General features: G+C 40.1%; 1 protein-coding gene across 3 annotated transcripts in view; it reads left to right on the top strand.

Moving 5' to 3' along the window:
• Nucleotides 1-26286, top strand: part of LIN9 (lin-9 DREAM MuvB core complex component) — a 90937-nt gene that overhangs the window by 56002 nt on the left and 8649 nt on the right. For all 3 annotated transcript variants that reach the window (XM_075531044.1, XM_075531035.1, XM_075531026.1), the window contains 4 exons: nt 11023-11156; nt 12474-12593; nt 13503-13604; nt 20580-20660. In XM_075531044.1, coding sequence (XP_075387159.1) covers nt 11023-11156; nt 12474-12593; nt 13503-13604; nt 20580-20660 — 437 coding nt within the window. The remainder of the gene's footprint in view (nt 1-11022; nt 11157-12473; nt 12594-13502; nt 13605-20579; nt 20661-26286) is intronic.

Genomic DNA, 26286 nt, shown 5'->3' with positions numbered 1-26286 from the left:
AATTATAAAATGAGTGCCTAGTACAGTAGCCCCAGTTCTCACCCGGATGCTGGGTGACCTCTCGCAGCTTATCAAAGTGTACTGCTTTGTGAGAGATGGCTTGCAAGCCAGCCAGTAAGCGCTGTATCATGTGGTCCAGGCGGGCCCTGCCTTTGCGTCCCACGGAGTATCTACCTGGTAAGTCCAACCTGGGTCCTCCCTTGGGACAGCCTGGGAGCCTACTGGCACGGTAACACCGATTAATTGGACTTGACCTGCGTGCTGCTGAGCGGCCTAAAAACGTGCTCTCACTCATCAGGGGCGAGGGTGGAGGCTAACACTACATATAAGTCATGCCAGGTGAGATCCTAAGCTTGCGTTAGGTATTGGACTTCTTTCGTAAAGGTGGTCGGGTCCTGTGAGAAAATACCTAGATGCTTTTCCAGCCGAGAGAGGTCTGTTGAAGGAAAACAGCGCGTGGACTCCGACAGGTCCCTCAGCTCCGGCAGTTTCATGAAGGGGGCAGACAAGAGGGTGGTGGGGACGGGTGTGACTAGCATCAGGAGATGGCAACGGAAGAGGCAGGGGTGGTTGGGAGAACGGGGTTTGAGAGGAGGTCTGGGAGGAAGTAGGCAGTATTTTGGGAGATGTGGGGTAAAGGGGAGGACAGGAAAGAAGGAGAGAGAGAGCTTCCAGGGAGTCTGATGGACTTAGGCTTACAGGGGCAGCAGATGGCGGAGGAGCTGATGCCTCGTCTTGAGCTGCACAGGCACAGGGACCTGAGCCGGGGGGAACTTGTGCAGGTTGGCATGAGGAACAGAGGGATGGGCGGGAGCGAGGGAAAAGGAAGACCTGAACATACGGGACTTCTGACCATTTGTGGGTTCACTGACAAAAACTGTCAAGGTCGCCACAGAGGATGTTAAAATTGAAAGTACCATTTTCTGGCCAGTGCGACTTGTCCAATTGATATTGTGGCCACACTTAGTTACCGAAGAAGACCAAATGCTTAAGGTGGATGTCTGGAGCCAGGCCAAGTTTGGTGAGGTTGACCAGTAGGCACCCCAAAAGACTGTCCATAGGGCGATTAGACAGGGGGCTCCCCATGGTGTCTCAAACTTCAGGGGATATAGCCAGAGAAGGGTGTCCCCTGATCCCTGTCCACCCCTGGCAGTCAGGAGATAATCCAGTAACCCTGGGGGGCATCCCGACAGAGTTAGGGACCCAGGGGAGAGTCCTGGACTGTCCGGAACAGGAAGGTTCCCTGGCGCAGGCCTGTGGATTTGTCGAGTAGACAGGGACCTTGGATCAGTGAGACACACAACAGGGATCCAAGAAGGGGAGAGGGGGCTGGCCTCCTGGCCAGTATAATGGAGGATGGTCAGAGGCCTTTTTTAAGGGTGGGAAAATGAGGAAGTAGAAAAGTTTTAGAGAAAGTACTGCAGAGCTGCAAACACAAAACACAGGAACAGGTAGAAAAAACTCAGACACACCCTTTGTCTCTTAGTTCAGTCTGAAGGTGCAGTGACTGCCAGGCCCAGTGTCTGGAGTCTTGTTGTCTGCAGGAATCCCAGGAAGTAAACACAGAGACAAAAGGCTAGAGACCACATGAGAGAAGATAGACACAAAGTAAAGATGGACATGAGAAACTGACCTTATCATCGCATCCGTTTCAGGGAAAGGCAGTTATTTCCAGCTCCTCTTAGTACTAGGGTAGCAGAATAAACCCCTGCAGCGGTGCCTCGGGGAGAAAAATGGGGACCCTAAGTTTCCATATGAGTTTGCTGGTCCTCAGTGTCCAGAAAGACAAGACAAATGAGACAGAATGAACATACACAGAGATACCAGAAACCACCCATCCAGGTGGGCTTCCAGAGGTGAGGAGGATGGGCTATGTCCCAGCCAAAGCAGGGCTGGGCTGGGACAGCATGGAGTCCCCTGCCCCTATCTCCCGGGTTTCAGCTCCAAAGAAAAGGTGAAGCTGAGGCAGGGGGAGACAGACAAAATACAAGACAAAGGAGAATAGAAACAGAAATAGCTTTATTGGGGGAACTCCCAGACCAGGTTTCATGGCCTAAGCCAAACAGGTCAGGGAAGTCACGACCAGCAGTCAGAGCGCAAGTTTTTAAAGGTGATAAGGAATGTCCAACATTTATAGATAGGGTTTGGCTACTTGGAGAATTGCTTGTCGATTCCTTGTGACTTTCTTTGAACCTGGAGCATCTGGTTTACTTCCTGATACCAGTTATCTTTTTTTTTTTAATTATTTTATTGGGGGGGGTGCTCTTACAAAATCTTTCAACGATCCATCATTCAGTAGTATTAAGCACGCTTGTGTATATGTTGCCATCAACATTTCTAAAACAAATTCTTTTTACTTGAGCCTTTGGTGTCAGCTCCTCTGTCTTTCAACTGATTTTCCCCTCTCTTCCCTTCCACCCTCATGTTATCTTTTTAAAAAAATCATTGTATTGGGAGTTCATACAACTCTTAACCATAATCTATAGATACCGTTTCTCTTATCAGGTGTCGTCTGGTCTGGCTTGTTTTTGGTCTTGTGGGCATGCTCAGCTCTTGCCTTCCCACTCTCGTCCAGACACTTCTGTGCTTCACAAATTGAAAGGTCCAACAGAAGCAATAAAAAAAAATACGAATAAAATAATAATATAGTCCTAGCCTACCATCACTTAGCGCTGCAATGAGGAGAAAATAAAAGAAAGAAACTTAAAAAAAAATAATAATAATATAAAAATACAAATAAGGAGTAAATAAAAAGACCGCCATCGATATTTTAAAAGCCAGTGAGTGGAACAAGTGTCAGGGTAAATCTGCCCCCAACAAATAACAAGGGCTCGTAGGTGTAATAGTAGGGCTATAATATATAAAGATTATAGTAAAGTCATAGAGAATAAGAGATAGAAGAGAGTAAGATAAAGGAGTCTGACACATTTCATGGTACGTAGCATGCTCAACTCAGCCTCTTTTGGTGGTCCTCATGGGGATGGGAGACGAGAGGAGATTTATTTCTAACCAAGGCTTATATATACTTTGGCGTGCAAGCCCCCTGATTACAGATAACAACATATGTCACAGGAAAGGGTAGTACCGTATGTAACACAGCAATGGGCGGGGGATCTAGGGGTGTACAAACAATAAGAAGAGGAGGGATTAGGGGTACACATGTCAGAAGATGGTCAGATCCTAGATTCATGACCCCAGCCTAACCTTGATCATCCTTGAGCTACCTGTCTGACTTATTCTGAGCTCTCCTGGGAAAGCAATCCACTGTCCTTAACAGCAGGGAGTGACCCCTACCTATGGCAGGGCAGACAATAGGATCTGATTGCTCTGGATGGCTGATGCCTTCAGGGAGATAACTTGACAATCATTTACCATTAGTTGCAAGCAGTGTCCTAGGTCTGACATATATTTGGGGGAGACAAACAGGAGAAAAGCCTTTTTTCCCCTATTGCTCCCAGGATTCCCCCCCCCCCAGATATATGTGCATCCTTCACCCTGCACTGGTCCCTATAGCCACAGCCTTTCACTGCTCTCCTGGGCCCCGATATTGGCACCGCAGGCCCACCCCATATCCACAGCCCCCCATCTTTGCACCCCCATGGCTCCAGCGGGGCATTTGTTTCTACTTCCTGCCCTCCCCCACACGCGACCAAGGCTGCCCCACAGGGATACCCCGTCTTTGCCCACCAAGCCCCGAAAAGCCTTTTTATATCCCACAAATGAAGAAATACTTGAGCCTAGAGCAAATTTAGATTGAGTCAAGAGGGAGATCAACTGACTGTCGAATTATACCTCATTTGATCCACCATAATCAATTTTACAATTATCTGTCTCTGTCTGATAATAAAGCTGTTTGAATCCCTTGCCTGTTGCTACAACTGTCTTCCATGGCCTTCTACAGATTGGGTGTTCCCAATTTAAGCTCTGATACTTTTCCCTTCATCATATTTGGATTTTGTTATTGGCATCTTTGGGTCACACAAACTGGTATGCTTCTTCCATGTATACCTGACACCTCACTTAGATGGCTGCTTGTTAGAATAAAAATTTTTAAGATCCTAGACACTTTTTTTTCTATCATTTTGATAATTTTATTTTTTAATCATTTTTGTTGGGGGCTTGTACAACTCATCACAATCCGTACATACATCCATTGTGTAAAACACATTTGTACATTTGTTGACCTCATCATTCTCAAAACATTTGCTCTCCACTTAAGCCCCTGGTATCAGCTCCTCATTTTCTCCCCTCCCTCCCTCCCTAACCCTTGATAATTTATAAATTATTATTTTTTTGTCATATCTTGCCCTGTCTGACTTCTCCCTTGACCCACTTTTCTGTTGTCCTTCCCTCCAGGGAAGAGGTTATATGTAGATCCTTGTAGTTGGTTTCCCCTTTACACCCCACCCTCCCAGTATCGCCACTCTCACCACTGGTCCTGAAGGGATCATCCATCCTGGATTCCCTGTGTTTCCAGTTCCCATCTGTACCAGTGTACATCCTCCCACTGACACTATTCTAATCGATAACCAGTCACCATCTGCTTTCTTCACCACATGTTTTTGGTAGTACTCTTATCGTCAGTGATCATTTCATGAAGGTGAGTGCGATAGTTTATTGTGCCAGCCTGGCCGATAAACACAAGTAGGATTAACTGAAGGGCAGAGAGATAAATGGCTCGGTGAGCCTCGCCTTGCTTGTCTCTCGTTCTTTAGTCATCGGACCTGCGTGCGGCTGCCTTGCTTGTTCTGTGCCTCACTTTAAAGGGGTACACTACCTGTGGGTTACCTAGCTTGTGGACTTTGTCGCTGTAAGGTCCCTTTAAGCCCACACAATTGGAATGTTCTCTGGAGCTGGGGTCCGACAGTTGGTGACAGTTGGTGACCTGCCTTGCTGTTTCCTACCTGGATATATATAGCCCAGCTCTCTCTACAGAAAGGGACTGGCAACTGGCAGCTCTCAAGCCTTAAAGGATTGCTAGTATCTCACTGTTTTATAATTTCACTGTTAATTTCTTTTATTGTCTATCTGTATATAATTTAACGGTTCATTTCTTGTATTATATATCTATCTTTATTGATTCAACAAATCTTATGGGGGAAAAGCGGTTGGGTTAATATCTCATCGCATCCATTCTATATGTTTATATATAATTACTAGCAATCTGGTTTGTCTCTCTAGAGAACCCTGTCCAACACAGCGAGTATCAAGCAGAGCCATGTTATAAGAATTAACTGTTCTTGGATTGGGGCTAGAATTACGTAGGATCCCAGAATCCATCCTCTTGTCCTCGGGTTATGAATTACTATGATTTACTTTGGCGGTTGTATTATAACAAAAACAAAAAACCCCAAGACCAACAACAACAGCAACAAACAAAAGTCAGAAAAACAAAGAAACAGAAGAAAACATTGTTAATCATCCCCCTGGGGTATATGGCGTTTTGATAACATCAACAGTTTTTCCTGTGACACAGAACTCAAGACACTGTCACAATGAGGAGTCTATGCTAGTACAGTTCCACCTTGAACAGCAAGCCATGAGTTGTTGCCCTGCATAGGCCAGTCTCCCAATGGACTGATCTCTGTTTACTGTGTTGGTGCCAAGGGAAAACTTCTGGATCAAGTCTTACAACTGTATATCCTTGCCCAGTAGATCAAAGCCTGTCATTATCAATGCAAGGGGAACATCGAGGTACTAAATATATGGTGATTCTGGGGCCCTTTCCATTGGACACCCAAGTCAAGGGTTCTGTCTAAGGTCCAATTACACCACTTCTCCCAGCACAAGGCATCCACTTTCAACTTCCTCTCCCATCGGAGTATCCCAGTCCTCAACCCAAGGTGCAGGCAGCTTCGAGGCAGGACTCAGTTCATTCATTCAGGCCTCTATGTTGAGTCCCTCTAGGGTGGCCCCTGGGGGTTCTATGATGCTGCCAGCAAGGCCACCGTCGAAAATCATTGTGGTTCTTAGTCCTTGGCGAGGTTCACCAAAGGTTGGGTGGAAACATTCGTAGTGTCTACCTAAGAACATAAAATCTGGTCTATTGTTTCCCCTAGGTTCCCAACACTCATTGTTTAGCATCCTTTCCCAATGTGAGGTTACTCCTCCCCATTCATCATCTTGCATGTGCCAACAAATATCAGTGTCTCCTCCAAAATGTAGCTGCTTCCCTCTTGGCCTTAACTTGATTTTTCAGCAAGGTTCTTCCATTCCTGTGGAGGCCCCATTGATTTGTTACAGTCTTGTCTCAGTGTTGTATAGCATCAAATGAATGATCTCCTTTCCCCCTTTTTTGTTAATGTCTTATTGAGCTGTTGTGGAGACCCTTGCTGATTTTCCTTTGGTAAAAAGTTGTCCCCAATCTGTGGGCTTTCGTTTACTTTCCTCATGAAGTCCGTTGATGTGCATAAGTGATATAATTTAATCATGTCCAAGTCATCTATCTCTTTCCACTGTTTGTGCTTCTTCCATAATATTTGGTAGTCTATGTTTGCCCTGCAATAGGGCCCCTGAGTTTGTCCTAGCTTTCTCCTTGATGATCATGATAGCTTTGGGGTTTACATTTAGGTCTTTAACACATCTTGAGTTCGTTTTTGTGCGTGGGGGGGATATGGGTCTTGCTTCATTCTTGTGCATATGAAAATCCAGTTTGTCCAACTTCATTTGTTGAAGAGGCTTTCTTTGTCCCACTGGATATTTCTAGGTCCTTTGTCTAAGATTAGTTGCCTGTAGGCTGATGCATATGTGTCTGGATTTTCTGTTCTGTTCTGATCTATTGGTTTATATATCTTTGGTTTTACCAGTACCAGGCTGTTTTGACTACTGTGGCTGTGGAGTAGGTCAGGCAGTGCTAGGCCGCCTACTTGGTTCTTTTTCTTTTTTTAAAAATAATTTTTTATTAAAAACAAACAAACATTAGGAACTCATACAACTCTTATCACAATCCATACATACATCAATTGTGTAAAGCACATCTGTACATTCTTTGCCCTCATCATTTTCAAAGCATTTGCTCTCCACTTAAGCTCTTTGCATCAAGTCCTCTTTTTTTAAATTTTTTTGGTTCTTTTGAAGAAGTTTTTTGCTTTTATCCTAGGTCTTTTGCCTACACATATGAAATTGATAATTAATTTTGCCATTTCTTTAAAGAATTTATTTGGTATTTGGATGGTTTTGCATTGTATATATAGATAGGTATTATTGATGTTTTCACAATATTAAGATTATCTACCCATGAGCATGGGATATTCTTCTATTTATGTCTGTTCTTTTTTAGTTTCCTGTAGTAAATGTTCTGTAGTCACCTCTGTATATCGTAGTTGTTTTGTTTTTTTTTAATATTATTAAGGGCTCATACAACTCTTAATCACAGTCTATACATACATCAATTGTGTAAAGCACATTTATACATTCATTGCCCTCATCATTCTCAGAACATTTGCTCTCCACCTAAGCCCCTGGCATCAGCTCCTCTATATATAGGATCATATCATCTGCAAATCACAAGAGTTTCACTTCTTTGCCTGTTTGTATTCTGTGATTTCTCTTTGTTGTCTGATGGCTCTAGCTAAAACTTCCAACACGATGTTGAATAAGAGTGGTGATAGGGGACAAACATCTTTCCCTGATCCCTGTTTTTTCTGGAAATGTTTCTGGCTTTTCTTATTGAGCATGATGTTGGCTGTTTGTTTTTCATTTATGGCTTTTACTATGTTGAGAAATTTCTGAGGAATTCCCTTCTATTCCTTTTTTGTTGAGTGTTTTGAACAAAGTGTTCAATATTACCAAATGCTTTTCTGCATCTATTGATGTGATCATGTGGTTTTTATTACTTGCCTTGCTTATTTGGTGGTTTACATTGATTGTCTTCAAATATTGAGCCATCATTGCATTCCTGGAATGAATCCCAATTGGTCATGGTGAATTATTTTTTATACGCTGTTGCATTCCATTGGCTAGGATTTTGTTGAGGATTGTAGCATCTATTTTCAGGAAGGATTTTGTTCTATAATGTTCTATCTTGATGGAGTCTTATGTTGCCTTCATGGAATGAGTTTGTGACTTTGTTTTTTCTTGTGTTCAGGAATAGTTTGTGTAGTATTGGAGTCAGTTCTTCTTGGAATATTTGGTAGAATTCCGTTGTGAAAACCTCTGGTCCTGGGATTTTCTTAATGGTAGTTTCTTAATAACCTGCTCCATTTCTACTTTAGTTATGTGTCTGTGGAGTTTTTCAATATCTGTCTGCATTAAGTTGAGTGGGTGATGTATTTCTAGATATCTGTCCATGTTTTCCAGATTGTCAGATTTGTTTGAATACCATTTTTCATAGTAGTGTTTTACTGTATTTATTTCATTTGGATCTGTTGTAATGTCACCTTTTTCTCTTATTCTGGGTATTTGCATCTTTTCTATTTTTCTTCATTTAAGTTTGCCAGTGATCTATTTTGTTAATCTTTTCATTCTTGTATTGTTGATTTTTCCCCCCCATTGGTTTTTATGTTTTGTTTTCTCTTTAATTTATTTCTATTTTGATACTTAAGATTTCCCCCCCTTCTGTTATTGTTGGGGCCATGTTTTCCTTTTCCAGTTTTGGAGGTGTTGTGTTAGGGTGTTGATTTTAGATTTCTTCTCTTTTTTCATGTGTATATTTTCCGCTATAAATTGGCCTCTGATTACTGCTTTTGCTGTGTCCCAAAAGTTTGATATGTTGTGTTATCATTATTGTTCTTCTCAAGGAAGTTTTCATCTCCTCCTTTATTTGCTTTCTTACCCAGTCACTTTTCAGTATTATGTTGTTCATTCACCATGTGTTCGCCTTTATGTTTCTGCTAGTTTTATTTTTCATTTCTAATTTTACAACATTTTATTCTACAAATTGATTGTAGAATATATATTTTTAATTTGTTGAGGCATGATTTGTGGCATAGCATGTGGTTTATTTTTGAGAATGTTCCATGTGTGTTGGAGAAGAAAGTATACTGTGTGGAACCAGAGGCCTTTTAAGCAGTCGGTCTGATAGTATGTTGTTTTACTACCTTGTGATCTTAGAACATGTCATGCATAGGGTTGAGATTAAGGCTAAGAATGATTTTGGTGTCTGGTATGGCTGAGAGTCCTGTGTTCCTGTGATGTAAGTCAATTATCCTACGAGAATAGACCTCTGGTGAATCAGGTCAGAAGGTGTGGGGTTTGCTCTTTTTGCATGTGACCCCCCCGGGGGGGGGGACAACAGAAAAGGGGGTGAAGGAAGACGCCAGATAGGGCAAGATATGACAAAATAATTTTAAATTACAAAGGGCACATGAGGGAGAGGAGCGCGGGGAGGGAGGGGAAAAAAGAGGACCTGATGCAAAGGGCTTAAGTGGAGAGCAAATGCTTCGAAAATGATTAGGGCAAAGAATGTACAGATGTGCTTTATACAATTGATGTATGTATATGTATGGATTGTGATAAGAGTTGTATGAGCCCCTAATAATTTTTTTAAAATCCAATCAGAGCTCCCTTGGCTTGGGCTTAGAGCCTATCCTATTTATGCTTTCATTAGCCCCAGGCTGGTCTATAACTGTGTCCCTACAGCTCAGCTGCTCGAACACCCTTGTTTATGGACTGGGAAAATTTGGTTAGGAGATTTGGGAGTCCATGCTCAGCCTGCTAGTGCCAAGGGCCAATGACAATGGGGAATCTTATCAACAGATGTTGCTGCTTTTTAATGTTAGTAAATTTGTGTCTGCTTACCTTTATGCTAAGCATGCTGCCATCTGGAAGTTTGGATATCCCTCTCAGTGGCTCTTCTGTGCTGTTCTCTATGGAGTCCCTCCCCCGTGTGCTACTTGCACTCACTCTCCCCATTTACTTTTATGTTAATTGGGTTATCATATATTTTAGTCTCCCACTATAATTGCACTTATATCAACTGATCCTTTAATTTTTCAAGTGGATATTGTTTTGTTCTTAAACTACTTTTTTGTGTGTGCTTTTAAGATCTGTCCCTTTGCCAAATGTAATGCTTTAAATTCTACTCATATTTTCAGTCATAATACCATTCTAATTTTCACTTATGCTGAATATTTGGAATTGTTAATTGACTAAGAGTGACACAAGGATTATCAAGATAAGCATTTTCCAAGACCGCTCTCAGATTGGCTGATTCAGTAAATGAATTCACAAGATTCAGCATATACTTATAGCTAAGATTTCTTAACAGTGAAAGGATATCCAAAAAAGATTAGCAAAGGGAGGAATCTCATGGTCTGAGGTGTAGGGAAAACCAAGCTCTAGCTCCTTAGAGTTGTCTCCAGTGGAGTCACACAACCTGCTGAATTCCTTCATCAACAGGTTTTAAGGACACATGTGAAATCTTTTCTACTGCAAAAGCTCATTAGAGATGCAGGAGCCATGATATATTTCTTTACTTTTTTTTTTAGGACCCATGATTTTTAATAGGCACCCTCTGCCTAGCACATAACAAAATTGTGGACTCCTAGAAGTGGGTTTTCAGAATAAACTACATTCTACAGTCTAGACATGGTAAACTACCTGTATCAGATAGAAAAGGTTGGGAATGCTCCCAAAAATCCAGGTTCTCAAGTGCCCGCCAGTGGCCAGTCTTGCAGGCAGGCCTTTAAGCATAATAATTTCAGGCCTGATAAGTTAACTTTTCTGCACAGCACCCTTGGCATCTTTTTTCCCTCTGCATTGTTTAATACTCATTAATATTATAATAAAAGTTCTTTTAGTTGGCTTTTTTTTTTAATTTTGAGCTTCAAGCAGTGACTTAAAGTTTTTTCTTTAAAAAGTAAACTTGTTAGTTTAGTAGTTAGTTATGTAGTAAATTTTTATTTGTAGCTTTATTCTTTGTTTTTTAAAAATTTGCTTCTCTAAAATTGAGTATTTGCTTGTTTTAAAACTATACTAGACAGTAATACTATACTTTCTGCCATTTCTATTACATGGAGCAGTTTTATATTTGATGATTCTTGTATCTCCCAAATATCATAGTTCCTTTGTTTCTTTTCTCAGCACGATTACGTGGTGTTCATGATGGTCTGTTCATTGGACAAATAGATGCTGTGGATACTCTTAATGCTACTTACAGAGTAACTTTTGATAGGACAGGGCTCGGAACCCATACCATCCCTGACTATGAAGTTCTTGTAAGTAGTATTTCATAATACTTTTTTATTGTGTTACATATGTTACATCGAGTTTTCTGGACGTTGTGTTTTATGACAGAACCAAGACTTCAGGTCATAGGGGAAGAGATCCTTAGGGTTCCCAGCCCTGCCTACTAGACCTCAAGCAGAGTAAAAGCTCCCCGCCTTCTCCAATTAAAGTTTGAGAGCACTTCCATCTTTTCCAGAAACTTGAAAGGGATATAATTTGGATCTTCCTACCTTACCTACACAGCACTGTCCTGACTACAGGAGGGGGTTATATTTCACTTTCAAATGTGCCCTCTTAATTTGTCCCCTGAGAGTTTTGTGAGAGTAATTACCCCCATTTTGTGCATGATGAAACTTAGATATAAGTATGTGAAGTACTTTATTCAGTGTTCTCAAAATAATTTCTTACCAGTATGAGAGTAGAATCCAGATCTTCTGATTTTCTGGTATGGTCTATTAAATTATGAACCACTCTTGATCATGCTTGATTTAGAAGTGCTATGAGAATCATATATTGTTCTAATAAGCTAAAATAATTTTTTAATAAAAATTGTTAACGTTTTAAAAATGTGAATCATGATAAATAATGTTGCCGCTAAGCATTATGGAAGTTAGTCATTTTAGGTTCCTCTTTTTCTTTCTTTGTTAAACTTGATTTTAAAATATTATGAAATATAGAGCAGCCATCCTTTCCTGATACTTAACAATGGCCTGCTGCTTGTTTTGAGGATTTCCTTATCTAATATCTTTTACAGGAAGGAAAAAGAAGACTTAGATTAAATGTAGGGCAAAGTACTTTAAGCCTTAAATTTGTATATTAAAGGATGAACATGATTAAGCTTCTCCTTTCTTTTTCTATTTTAAGCTTCTCCTTTCAAGAGAAGAAGATTGTTTTTCTTTTTATTGTTTTAATTTTCTTTCTTTTTTTTATTGATGTAATTTTCTTTTTGAAAGCACCCAACCCTTTCTTCTATCTAGTTAAGAGTTCAGTTTTAATTAGGAAACATCCACAGATTATCAAGAGTGGCCATAGAACACTTTAATACTCGTCTCTGAATTGTTTGATTCTTATTTTGTTTTTGTTTTCTTTCATAATTCTTCTGTTTTATGGGTTCAACTTTCTGGCTACATGGTAGTGTTTGTTTTCGTACTTTGAAGTTTTTCATCTTTGTAGAACAATATATTCTGTGATAAATAGTATCATGTGAACTAATATATATCTCAAGCTGAAATATATTATTTATAGATCTTAAATGACTGGTGAAGATCTCTTTTTAAAGTCTGTGCCTATTCTTTCTGTTCCCAAAGAGTAATGAACCTCATGACACTATGCCAATTGCTGCCTTTGGACAAAAACAACGGCCGTCTCGATTTTTCATGACCCCACCCCGGTTACATTATACTCCTCCTCTACAGTCACCTATTACGGTAAATAATCACTTAGAAATGTCATTCGTAACTTAAATGATCATTATTAATGTGAATTATATTTTTGTGAAATACACATTTATTACACCAACTTTCAAGAAGTAGCTATCCAAATTATTTTGAGGTATTAAATATTAAATAAGTAGTTAGTACCACTCTGGAAATATGAAGGGGACTTCAAAACATTTGTGGAAAAATGGAATTAAAAGAAAATGGAATCTCCATAAACTTTTTGAAAGTCCTTCTATTTTCCTTTTAGTAGGTTTTTTAAAAATTCATCTTTTATTTATACAAGTAACATGTAACAGTCTCACAAAACTAAGTATTCTCTCAGACCTTCTAAAACCTGTGTGCTACCTATAAATCCTTCTTCAAACTGTGTAAAGTTCTGACTTGCACCAGGAGGGCTATTAGCCACATCTGCTGGCTAAGGAGTAGCTCACATCATTGTTGCAAAGGTAGAAATGCTCTCATAGACTGGAAGAGAGTATGCATGGCTGTCTGAGGTATCATAAGGAGTCCATCCTAACTCTACCCGACTCCTCTCACAGAGCTGTCCTTTGATGAATCCCCAAAGGACGAATTAATTCTCCCAAACTGAAGTATTCCTGCATTGTACTTGCTAATATCATTTTAACCCAGTGTGACTCGACGTGTTGATGCCTTAGAATAACTATATTAGAATGATGAATCTTACTTCAAGAGTGTTGGAGCAAACAAGAATCCAATTACTAATTTTAAAAATATAAGAAGTATCAAGAATGCATAAAATACTGTGTATAGCAACCATAGTTATTCAAGTTGAGAGAAATTTTAGTATTTTTAATATTATATGAAAATTTCTTTATCTAAAATTTGATATATTTTTTAAAATAGTCAATACTTAAATACTTCTTTTTATTCTCATAGGATAATGATCCCTTATTAGGACAATCGCCTTGGAGAAATAAAATTTCTGGCTCTGATTCTGAAACATTAGGTGGCTTTCCAGTAGAATTCCTTATCCAAGTGGTAAGAATTGCTTTCAGTATCTGGCTATTCACTAAAAATATTAACTGATGTCTTGTGTTACTAAATTTGACATTTTTATTCTACGGTGAATATTTCAAATATTAATCTGACCATTTTGTTGGTTTAGAAAACTATTATTTCTCCTACAATTTGAAATTGAAAGTTGGCATAGTCAAAAAAGGCTTGGAGGCTTTTGTTGTATTTTACTTTGGCATTGGTTCTTATTGTTGTCCTATTTTTAAGGACTCATACGTGTCATATGAAACTGACTACACCTGTGTGGTATGAAGACTTTTGATTAATTTTTTTATTATTTACTACCCTCAATCATTAACTCTTTTGAAACCGTCTTCACTAAATAGGGTTTCTTAGACTATAAATCTTTATAGAACCAGTGTCATCTTTCTTCCACAAAGTAGCTAGTGGGTTTGAACCTTGGACCTTTCAGTTAGCAGCCCAATGTTTTATCTCATGGTATCACCAGAGATCCTTATTAACCAAGCCAAAAACCAAACTGACTGCCATTCAGTCGATTCCAACTCCTGTTGGACAGGGTAGACCTGTTCCTGTGGGTTTCCAAGGCTATAACCCTTTAGGGGAGTAGAAAACCATCTTTCTCCCTCAGAGAGGCTGGTGGTTTTAAACTACTGACCTTGCAGTTAGCAGCCCATTGTGTAACCACTGCGCTCCTGCAATTCTCATTAGACATTCAAAAATAAATTGAGCTTTTTCTTTTTTTTTTCCCCTTTTCCCACTGCCTGACCGCCACCATCATTTATGCTCTGAGGATGAGCCTGACTCAGTTGGCCTTGCCCTATTGCCCTAGTATTCCCACCTAGCTGAGGTTGGCGCTCAACAGTGTGAAGGAGCAGGTCTACAAACTGGCTAAGAAGAGGCTGCTCCTTCACAAATCTTTATTCTAAGTGGTTAACATGGTGTCACACAGTACATTTTTGTGACTGGCAATAAAATCCTGGGAATCCTCAAGGCCAAAGGACTTGCTCCTGATCTTCCTGAGGACCTCTACCATTTGATTAAAGAAGCTGTTGCTATTCAGAAGCATCTTGAGAAGAACAGAAAGGATAAGGACTACAAATTTTGCTTGATTATGATTGAGAGTTGTATTTACCAATTGACTTGATAAATACGATGAAGCGAGTCGCCCCCCCCCCCCTAATTAGAAGTATGAATCATCCACAACCCCTCTGCCCTGGTTGCATAAATTTGTGTATGTACTTGAGAAATAAAATCACTGTTTAACTACAAAGTATATGTAGATATGTTGAAATCGTTTTATTTATTTGTTTGTTTAAATACTTTTAGAAACACAGCAGTCCAAGCCTATGAAGCACTAATTGTTATTACAAAGAACAAAATGAGTTAAGCCAGGCAGCATAGTAGGTTAAGCACTGGGCCACTAACCAGAAGTTTAGTGGGTTTTTAATATACCAGCCACTTTGAGGGAGAAATGTGAGAGAGTTTGCTTTCGTATAGATTTGCATTCTTGGAAATAGGTGTAGTTCTATTCTGTTCTATATGGTTACTATGAATTCAAATCTACTTGACCTCAGTGGAAGTGAGCATAGATGGCATGGTCGGAGCCACTAACTACAAGGTTAGTGGTTCAAACCTAATAGCTGCTCTCTGGGAGAAAAATGAGGCTATCTGCTCCTGTAAAGATGTAAAGTCTCAGAAACCCAAAAGGAGCAGTTCTGCTGTGCCCTCTTGGGTTGTCATGAGTCTGTCAGCTCGATGGCAGTGAGATTTCTTTTTACCTTTTTTGAACAGTTACCGGTCGCTATGCGTCAAAAACGACTTGATGGCAGTTTGCAGTGGGTTTAATAAATTGTTAGAATTGAAAATTAGGTCAAATAGGTTTTTTAATCATAGTCTGAAAATGCTTCTTCTTTTTATTTTTTTACAGAAAGACTGCTTTGGATTAGGATAGATAAAACCAAACCTATTGTTATCCGATTCATTCTAACTCATAACAACCAAATGTTTATACATAATCCATTTGAAACTTCACAAGCATTTGCATTTTTAAGGCACCCTGGTTCCATAGTTGGTTATGTGTTGATCTGCTAACCTGACAGAGTTTCTTATGCTTCTGCCTGCTGGCTTTCAAGGATAGTTCTTTTTTTTTTTTAAATCATTTTATTGGGGCTCATACAATTCTTATCACAACCCATACATACATCCATTGTGTCAAGAATATATGTACATTTGTTACTACAACCATTCTCAAAACATTTGCCTTCTACTTGAGCCCTTAATATCTGCTGCTCATTTTCCCCTCCCTCCCCACTCCCCCCTCCCTCATGAACCCTTCATCATTCATAAATTATTTTGTCATATATTACACTGTCCGACGTCTCCCCCCCGCCTCCTCTGCTGTCCATCCCTCAGGGAGGAAGCTATACATAGATTCTTGTAATCAGTTCCCCCTTTCTACCCCACATTCTCTCCACCCTCCAGGCATTGCCACTCTCACCACTGGTCCTGAAGGGGTCATCTGTCCTGTGTTTCCAGTTGCTAGCTGTACCTATGTACATCCTCTGGTCTAGCCAGTTTTGTAAGATAGAATTGGGATCATGATAGTGGTGGAGGGGAAGTGTTTAAGAAGTAGAGGAAAGTTGTATGTTTCCGTTGCTACCCTGCCCCCTGGCTGGCTCATCTCCTCCCCACAACCCTTCAGTAAGGGGGTGTCTGGTTGGCTGCTGATGGGCTTTGAGTCTCCACTCTGCACTCACCGCATTTTCAATGATAGGCATTTTTGTTCTTTGATGCTTGATACCTGATCCCTTCAACAGCTCGCGGTCACACAGGCTGCTGGTGTGTTTCTCCCATGTGGGCTTTGTTGCTTCTGAACTAGATGGCCACTTCTTTATCTTCAAGCCTTTAAGACCTCAGATGCTGTATTTTTTGTTAGCCATGAAAAGTCAAACTTGTGTCTGAACAGGTAGTTTGTCTGTGTGTAGGAGAATTGGCCACCAGAGGGAGCTAGAAACTAAAGTCTATGTGTTAAGCAGTGTTGATGGCATCACTAGCTATGTATAATTAAACAGAGCTCAACATAAGAACAATTGTGCAAGTGATGAAGGACCGAGCAGTGTCTCGTTCTGTTGCACATAGTATTTCTATGAGTTAGAACTGACTTTATGACCCTTTAATAGTATAAATGTACTATTTCTAATGTTAGGTTCCGTCGAATCACTTCCAACTCATAGCGACCCTGTGTAGCACTGAAAGAAACATCGCCTAGGCCTTCGCCATCCTCACAGTTGTTCTGACAAGGGTCTTCCTTTTTATGCTGTCCCTCCACTTTACCAAGCACCAAGTCCTTTTCCAGGACTATCCTCTCCACAGAACAGTGTAAAATACATGAGATGCGCCTTGCCATCTTCGCTTTCAAGGAACATTCTGGCTGTGCTTCTTGGAAGACAGATTTGCTTGCACTTCTGGCAATCCGTGACACTTTCATTATTCTTCACCAGCACCATAACTCATACTCTTTGATCCTCTCTGGTCTTCCAACTTACACACGCATGTGAGGCGATTAAAAATACTATGGCTTGATAATAGTTGTACGAGCCCCCAACAAAATGATTTTTAAAATATATATATATATATATACTGTGGCTTTGGTCAGGGACACATTAGTCCTGAAAGTGACCTTCTGTTCTTTCGCACTTTAAAAGAGGTCTTGTGCAGCAGCTTCCAGCATCACAGCAGAATAATGCAAGCCACCACAGTACAACACACAGGCACATGGTGGCTCTGTGTAATAGTGTACTGCTTACCCAGTACAGGCCTCTGGTGGTGCCGTGGTTATAGAACTTAACTGCAAGCCCAAAGGCTAGTGGTTTGCCCCAGCCGCTCTGGGAAAGAAAGATGTGGCAGTATTCTTCTATGAAGGTCGATAGCCTGGGAACCCTATGGGGCCATGGGTTTGTTTTCTTAGATTAAGATTTTACAAAATACTTTTCACTCTTGCTGATATTAAGCTTGAGGCAGATGGATATTTTTTTATTAAGTACTTTTATTGTGGGTGCTTACATCTCATCACAATCCATACATTCATTCATTGTGTCGAGCACATTTGTACATTTGTTGCCATCATCATTTTCAAAGCATTTTCTTTCTACATAAGCCCTTGATATCAGCTCCTCATTTTCCCCTCCCTCTCCTGCCCACCTTCCATCACGAACCCTTAATAAGTTATAGATTATTATTTTCGTATCTTACATCGTCCTCTGTCGCTCTTCACCCACTTTTCTGTTGCTTGTCTCCCTGGGAGGGGGTTATATGTTGATCCTTATGATCGATTCCCCCTTTCTCCCCCCAACCTTCCCCTTATCCTCCTCGAATCTCTACTCATTCTTGGTCCTGAGGGATTTATCTGTCCTTGATTCCCTGTGTTGAAGGCTTTTATCTGTAGCAGTGTGCATGTTGGTAGAGGAATATTTTTTTTTATCATTTTTTTCTTTTCATGTTTCTTATGGCAGAATTAAGTTTTGGGGGAAAGTTTTATGATTCATAGAATGAATTTTCCTTTTGAATGGTGAACTATTTGGATGCTAACCAAAAGGTAGGCAATTTGAACCTACCTGGCAGATCCTTAAGAGAGCGACCTGGAGATCTGTCCTATAAGGATTAGACTAGGAAACCTGATGGGCTGCTCTGCTCTGCCACATAGTGTCACTTTGAGTTGAAGATAGACTCGGGATCTGACAACAACAGGGATTTGAAGAAATCTGAAAAGGTTGATGAATTCGTTCCTGATGGCCCAGTTTGATAAATAAAGGAACAGTATCACTTTTTAAAAAACAATCAACCAAAAGAACAGGAAAAAATGAAGAAGGAAGATTGTTACCTTCATCTCAAACTCCTTTTACTGCTTCCCATTCTCAGGGGACATCGAGAGGGGAAGGCGGGGGAAAGGAAGTGGTGTTAACAAACCCCGGGACAAGGGGACAACAAGTGATACAAAATCAGTGGCAAGGAGTGTGTAGGAGGCCTGGTAGGGCTTGATCAAGGGCAATGTAACTGAGAGGAATTACTGAAACCCAAATGAAGGCTGAGCATGATAGTGGGACAAGAGGAAAGTAAAAGGAAATAGAGGAAAGAACTAGGAGGCAAAGGTGTTTATAGAGGTCTAAATACAGGCATGTACATATGTAAATATGTTTATATATAAGGATGGAGAAATAGATCTATGTACATATATTTATAGGTTTAGTATTAAGGCAGCAGATGGAAATTGGTCTTTACTCAGTACTCCCTCAATGCAAGAACACTTTGTTCTATTAAACTGGCATTCCATAATGCTCACCTTCCTGGCAGGATCACTGAAGACAAATGGGTGCATAAGCAAATGTGGTGAGGAAAGCTCATAGTGCCCGGCTATCAAAAGATAAAGCATCTGGGGTCTTAAAGGCCTAAAGGTAAACAAGTGGCCATCTAACTCAGAAGCAACAAAGCCCACATGGAAGAAACACACCAACCTGTGTGATCATGAGGTGTTGAAGGGATCAGGTATCAGGCATCAAAGAACAAAAATCATATTGTGAATGAGGGGGAGTATGGAGTGGGGACCCAAAGCCCTTCTGGAGGCAACTGGACAGCCCCTTACAGAAGGGTCACGGGGAGGAGATGAGCCAGTCAGGATTCAATGTAGCAATGATGAAACACAACTTTCCTCTAGTTCTTAAATGCTTCCAACCCCCTCACTATCATGATCCCAGTTCTACCTTACAAATCTGGCTGGACCAAAGGATGTACACTGGTAAAAATAGGAACTGGAAACACAGGGAATCCAGGGTGGATGATTCCTTCAGGACCAGTGCTGAGAGTGGCAATACTGGGAGGGTAGAGGGAAGGAGGGGTAGAAAGAGGAAACCGATTATAAGGATCTACATATAACCCCCTCCCTGGGGGACATACTACAGAAAAGTAGGTGAAAGGAGATGTCGGACATTGTAAGACATGACAAAATAATAAGTTATCAGGGGTTCATGAGGGCAGGGGGCTGGAGAGGGAGGGGGAAAATAAGGAGCTGATACCAAGAGCTCAAGTAGAAACCATATGTTTTGAGAATGATGATGGCAACAAATGTACAAATTTGCTTGACACAGTGGATGGATGTGTGGATTGTGATAAGAGTTGTACAAACCCCCAATAAAATGATTTTAAAAATAACAAGAAATCAACCAAAAAGATGAGAAAAATTAAGGAAGACTGTTACCTTCATCTCAGTCTTTTACTGCTTCCCATTCTAGAATAACACAGATTTCTATAAAATTAACAATCCAGAAAATTACAGGCCAACCGATTATTAAGTCTGAGTGAACAAGGCTGTGTACTATCTAACAAGGTCCTCTGCGTACATCAACTTAGGCCAATTTTTAATGGAAAATTTAAATGGGTATTTAAATTAAATTTCCATTTAAATTAAATGGGAAAAGTAAATGGGTATTTATCTCTTTAGAGACAAGGTTTCTTTTTATTTAAAGAAACATCACTATAGTGCCATTACTGTATCTTGAAAATGAGAGAAATATATCAACATCATGAAGTACGCCAACAGTGTTCAGATTTTCCAGTTGTATCCTGAGTGCTTAATGTTCTGTTATGTTATACAACTTCTTTGTTGACAAAACTTGGAGTATTTATCTGTAGAATTTTCCGTAGTCTGGGTTTTGCTGATTGAATCTTTGTGGTATAATATTCAACATTTTCTCTGGCCTCTAGAGTTTTTATTAGGAGAAATGATGGGGATGGGGAAGACACAGGGAGAAGTGCTGGATCTGGAGCGACAGAGATAAACACTGTAGTACACACAGTCCTGCAGTAGTGATAGCACGAGGACTCATAGACAGGCCCACAGGTTGAATGGGTCTACAAGGAAGTAGTTTGATTTCTCATTGACATATTTAAATACCTCTGTTTATTCAAGAATGTATTTCTTTGTAGACCAAATTATCAAAAATTCTCATGATTAAAAAGGAACACATCAAGAAATTAAGGGAAATGAACACCGAAGCAGAAAAATTGGTAAGGATCCCTTTCATTCCCTCCTGCCCTGTGTGTATTTGTCTTATTTAGAAATGGTAGAGCTTTCTCTGTAAGGTTTAAGAATATTTATCTTCAGATAAGTGTTACTACATTTTTTATTCACTATCACGATCTTGTCATATTGAGCATGTTCTAAGTAAATTAATAATTCAAAGTAAAACAGACAATGGAAGATAATGTGTATATTAAAAGACATAATCACTCAGATATTTACTAGCTCTGCAAAGTAGTGCACATATACTACACTGATTTAATATAAGTGGAACAATTTCTGAGGGCACTTCACATTTCAGTTATATTTTAAGACTAAATTTTAAAATTATACATCTAAAAAATATATACATCTTATACCTATTTTCTATTTTGATGATTCTATTTTCCTTTTTGATACTTTGTTAAATAAAGACTATAACCACACCAATATCTGTGACCCAAGGATTATAAATCATATAATCAAAAGTCTAAAGAGCAAATAGTATCAGAGTCTAAATTGTGAGATTCTGGTTTTCAGAATACTAGATGACAGTGGGAGCCCAAGATCTATTTGTGAGATCTACAGAGGAATTAAGCCTCAGGTGATTTTTCTCTATCCATAATGAAGGGATGAGAATTCAACAGGTTACCAAACAAGACAGTATTTGGAGAGATGACTATAGGAGATCAAAATGATAAACCTGATTTAAGCAGTTAAAACCTTGTCACTTGATTCCCCACTCTGATACACATTGAACTTGATCGTGTTTTCAACATTTTCTGTGTTTTTTGGTTTTTTGTTTCATAGTGGGGTTTATCTATGATGTATTTTGTCATTGTGGGTAGCCCTGTTGAATTGTTATTATATGTTTTCTGGTCTAAGAAACTAAATATTGATGAACCACCATAGACAAGTAGTAGAATAAGGGTTCCTGGGGAGTATAGTCAGGAGAGGAAATAAAGGAGAACTGGTCTTAGGGAACTCAAGAAGGAAAAGAATGCTTTGAAAAGGATTATGGTAGCGATCGTACAATACTGATTGATCTGATTGAACTATGAAATGATAAGGTTTCTGTATTAGCTCCCAATAAAATGGTTTTGAAAAAGAAAGACTAAATAAATAATACTATTCTTGGAATATGACTACTTTTAACAAATCCAATTTGTTTATAATAAATAATAGGCATAAGAATACTTACTTCTATTAAATTGTCATTCTATGGTGCTCACCTTCCCGACACAACCACTGAAGACAAAAAGCAGGTGAATAAGCAAATGTGGTGAAGAAAGCTGATGGTGCCAGGCTATCAAAAGATATAGCGTCTGGGTTCTTAAAGGCTTGACGATAAACAAGTCGCCATCTAGCTCAGCAGCAACAAAGCCCACATGAAAAAACACACCAGCCTGAGTGATCACGAGTTGCCAAAGGGATCCATTATCAGGCATCAAAGAACAAAAAATCATATCATTGAGTGCACACCTCTATAATGCGATCACTGAAGACAAATAGGTGCATAAGCAAATGTGGCGAAGAAACCTGATGGTGCCCAGCTATCAAAAGAGATAGCATCTGGGGTCTTAAAGGCTTGAAGGTAAACAAGCGGCCATCTAGCTCAGAAGCAACAAAACCCACTTGGAAGAAGCACACCAGCCTGTGTGATCACGAAGTGTCGAAGGGATCAGGTATAAGGCATCATCAGAACAAAACAATCTTACCATAGTGAATGAAGGGGGGAGTGCAGAGTGGAGACCCAAAGCCCATTTGTCGGCCACTGGAGATCCCCTTGCAGAGGGGTCTAGGGGAGAAGACGAACCATCAAGGTGCGATGGAGCACCGATAAAAATACAACTTTCCTCTAGTCCTAAATACTTCCTCCTAAACCCTCCTCTCCTCCCCGCCCCCCACTATCATGATCCCAATTCTGCCCTGCAAGTCTAGCTAGACCAGAGGATGTACAGTGGTGCAGATAGGAGCTGGAAACATAGGGAATCCAGAGCGGATGATTCCTTCAGGACCAGGGGTGTGATTGACGATAGTGGGAGGGTAGAGGAAGACTGGGTTAGAAAGAGGGAACCGATTACAAGGATCTACGTGTGACCTCCTCCCTGCGGGACAGAAAACAGAAAAGGGGGTGAAGGGAGATGTCAGATAGGATAAGACATGACAACATAATAATTTATAAATTATCAAGGGCTCATGAAGGACGGGAGTGGGGAGGGAGGGGAAAAATGACCTGATGCCAGAGGCTTAAGTGGAGAGCAAATGTTTTGAGGATGAGGGCAATGAATGTACAGATGTGCTTTACACAATTGATGTATGTATGGATTGTGATAAGAGTTGTATGAGCCCCTAATAAACAATTTAAATAAATAAATATAGGCATCGACTATTTGAACATAATGACTATTACATAACATGGTTCATACAATTAATGCCACTCAATTTATATCTAAAAATGATTAGAAAGGTGATTTTTGGGGGTAATATATGTAACTACAATCAAGAACAACAATCTAGAGATTAACAGCTAGCACCTCTTCAGAAATCATCACAATTATCAACAGTCTCTATTGTACTTGCTACTATAAACAATCTAAGTTACAGCTCTTTCAAATAATGAAGTATGGGATTTATGCTATTTATTTTGAAAGTACTATTTCACAGCAGCCTCTCGTTTTCTCTTATAAACATGTAAACATGGAGGTTTATAGTTAAATAAGGTTTGTGTTACATGAAGAGAATATTGTCCATTCTGTTGGCTGGGTGTACTTGTTTTCAGTGTTTATTACCAGTGGCCAGGTCTTGCTTACCAGCTGAAATTACTGTATACAAACTTCAGGTGCTTCGAACTGTGATGTTTAAGACATTAGCAGTAATGAGTAGAACATTGCAGATAAGTTGGAGACTTGTCGTCCCTTTACCCCTGGCTGTGAAAGATCCATGCTTTCTTTGGCCATCACTAGGTATTTTCACTCTCAGAGTACAACTTTAGTGCTCTGTGAATTTGCTACTCTACAGCATCGGCATGTTCTGTTTGTCCACCATCTCATTGAGGCGCTTCCTTGTTTGCACTGACACTCTCCTTTACCTATTTACCTGCAAAGAGCTGGTCCCTCCTGATACAGTGTGCAAAGTACAATGCCTGGCCATCCTCGCCTCTAAGGGAGCATTCTGGCCATACTTCTTCCAAGACAGATTGGTTTCTCCTTCTGACAGTCCATAGTGTGGTCCATATTCTTCCCCAACACCATCATTCAAGCAATCAACTCTTCAGTTTTCCTTATTTGTTGTACACCTTTTGCATGCACATGAGGCACTAGAAAAGCACATGGCTTGGGCCAGGTACGCCATGGCCCTCCAAGTTGCATGTGTGCTTTTTAGCACTTTGAAGAGATCTCCTGCAGCAGACTTGCCCCGTGCAATAGCTTTGATTTTTTTTGACTGCTTCTTCCATGGGCATTGATTCTGGATCAGAGTCAAATGACATCCTTGACCACTTTAATCTTTCTATGGGCCTCAATTCTTCATGTGTAAAATGAGACAATAATAGATAACAATATCCTTCTCCTGACATTGTTTTGAGGTTCACTGAGTTTCCATAATTAGCTCTAGTGTACATATGTTAACTGTTATAGTTAGCAACAGCAAGCCATTTGTGTTTTTTGAAGCATGACATTCAACTATTGTAGGGCTTTGTTTTTCATCTATAAAATGACAAGGATGTAATTCATTTACACTTGCTGGTATGGAGCCATTATAAAGCAATGGCAAGGATAGTACAGCTAATGTTTATTTATATTCTATGTGGAAGTCATTATCTCATTTAATGCTTTCAAGAACTCTTGAAAATCTCATTTTATAGATGAGGTGACTGAGGCTCAGAGAGAGAGCAGTCACATGGCTAGTAGGCAATGAAGTGAAGAGTTGAAAGTATATAATCTGACCCTTACACTTATGCTCTAACCCATTATGCACTAAGCCACCGATTTCAAGTAAAGAATCATTTGAATATAACTACTAGACAGTTTCTGCAGTGAAGTGAAATTCGTTTGTATGACTCTTTTATCCATAGTCTTTGTAACTCCCCCCTGATGACTAGATGGAAGCATACTAATTAGATGTGTGGAACTAATATGAAGTGATTGGTCAGATTTACCTTGACACTGGTATAAAATAAGTCATCTCAGAAGCAGAAACAAAGAATTTGCTGACGTCAAGAGAGAAGGGGCACCGTGGCATCTGCAGCCTAAGTAAAGCTTAGTGGAGTGTCAGGCTTGGCAGATAGAAGGCTGGCTTGTGGAGTAGGGTGCCCTTCGGCACTTATCACTGTTGAGAGTTTTGTAACACTTGCCCAAACAGGGCAGAGTCCAAGGGGCAAATGACTGAGAGGCCAAGCACACAAAGGTGTCCCTGGCTACAGTTGAGAAGTGCTGCAGGCAAAGTAACTGCGCCCTTAATGTTTCTACCCTGACTTGTAACTAAATAGTGTCCCTAATTTCCATAATCATGATTCTTTTCTGTGGGTTCTCTGTGACCATTACAATGGACTGTTGAACCCAGCAGAGAGGTAGGGTGTTGTAGAGGTTAAAAGTGGGGGTATGTCCGAACTCTGCTTGAGAAATCAGCCTAGGGTTGGTGTGCAGTTGAATTCTTCTCACCCTTTGTGTTCCTGGAGGAGTGTGGACATGGCTCCATCTCATTTCATCAACTTAAAATGTATACATACTAATTTGTATCAATATTTATTTTGAAAAATAAATGGACACGCTAAAAAACTAATAACAAGGAACATGCAGTAAGAGGATCATCTCATCTAGAAGGGAGGCAACAAAACCCACATGGAAGAAGCACACCAACCCGTGTGATCATGAGGTGCTGAAGGGATCAGGCATCAGAAGACCCCAAACAAACAACGATTTTAATGCAAACAAGTGGGGGCGGGGGCAGAGTGGAAACCCAGAGCCCATCTGTGGACAATGGACATCTCCTTACAGAAGGGTCACAAGGGATGAGCCAACCAGGGTGCAGTATAAGCACCAATGAAACACATAACATTCCTCTAGTTCTTTAATGGTTCCTCCGCACCACTATCATGATCCCAATTCTGCCTCACAAATCCGGCCAGACCAGAGCATGTCCATGGTACAGATATGAGCTGTAGGACAGAAACTCCTCAGGACCAATGATGAGAGTAGTGATACCATGAGGGTGAGAGGAGAAAGGGGGAACCAATTGCAATGATGGGTGAAGGGAGACAGTGGACGGTGTAAAATATGAAAATAAAAATAATTTATAAATTTTCAAGGGTTTACCAAGGTGGGAGGGTAGAGAAGGGAGGGGGAAAAAGCTCATACCAAGGGCTCAAGTAGAAAATGTTTTGGAAATGATGGCAACAAATGTACAAATGTACTTGATACCATTGATGTATGGATTGTTGTAAGAGCTCCCAATAAAATGATTTATTAAAACTAAAAAAAGATCATCTCAATGATAGCAGTACCATTATCACACACGAGAATATTGAATATAGACAATTTTATTAACATTTAGTTTGTGGTATAGAAGTCAGATCTGTTATATCATTGAAATTCCATTATGTAAGCTAAATTAAATGAATAAAACTTTATCAGG

Source organism: Tenrec ecaudatus, chromosome 1 (genome assembly GCF_050624435.1).
Source record: "Tenrec ecaudatus isolate mTenEca1 chromosome 1, mTenEca1.hap1, whole genome shotgun sequence".
NCBI classification, from domain to species: Eukaryota; Metazoa; Chordata; class Mammalia; order Afrosoricida; family Tenrecidae; genus Tenrec; species Tenrec ecaudatus.
Note: the sequence above shows the minus strand (reverse complement) of the source record. Positions and strands in the feature narration are given on the sequence as shown.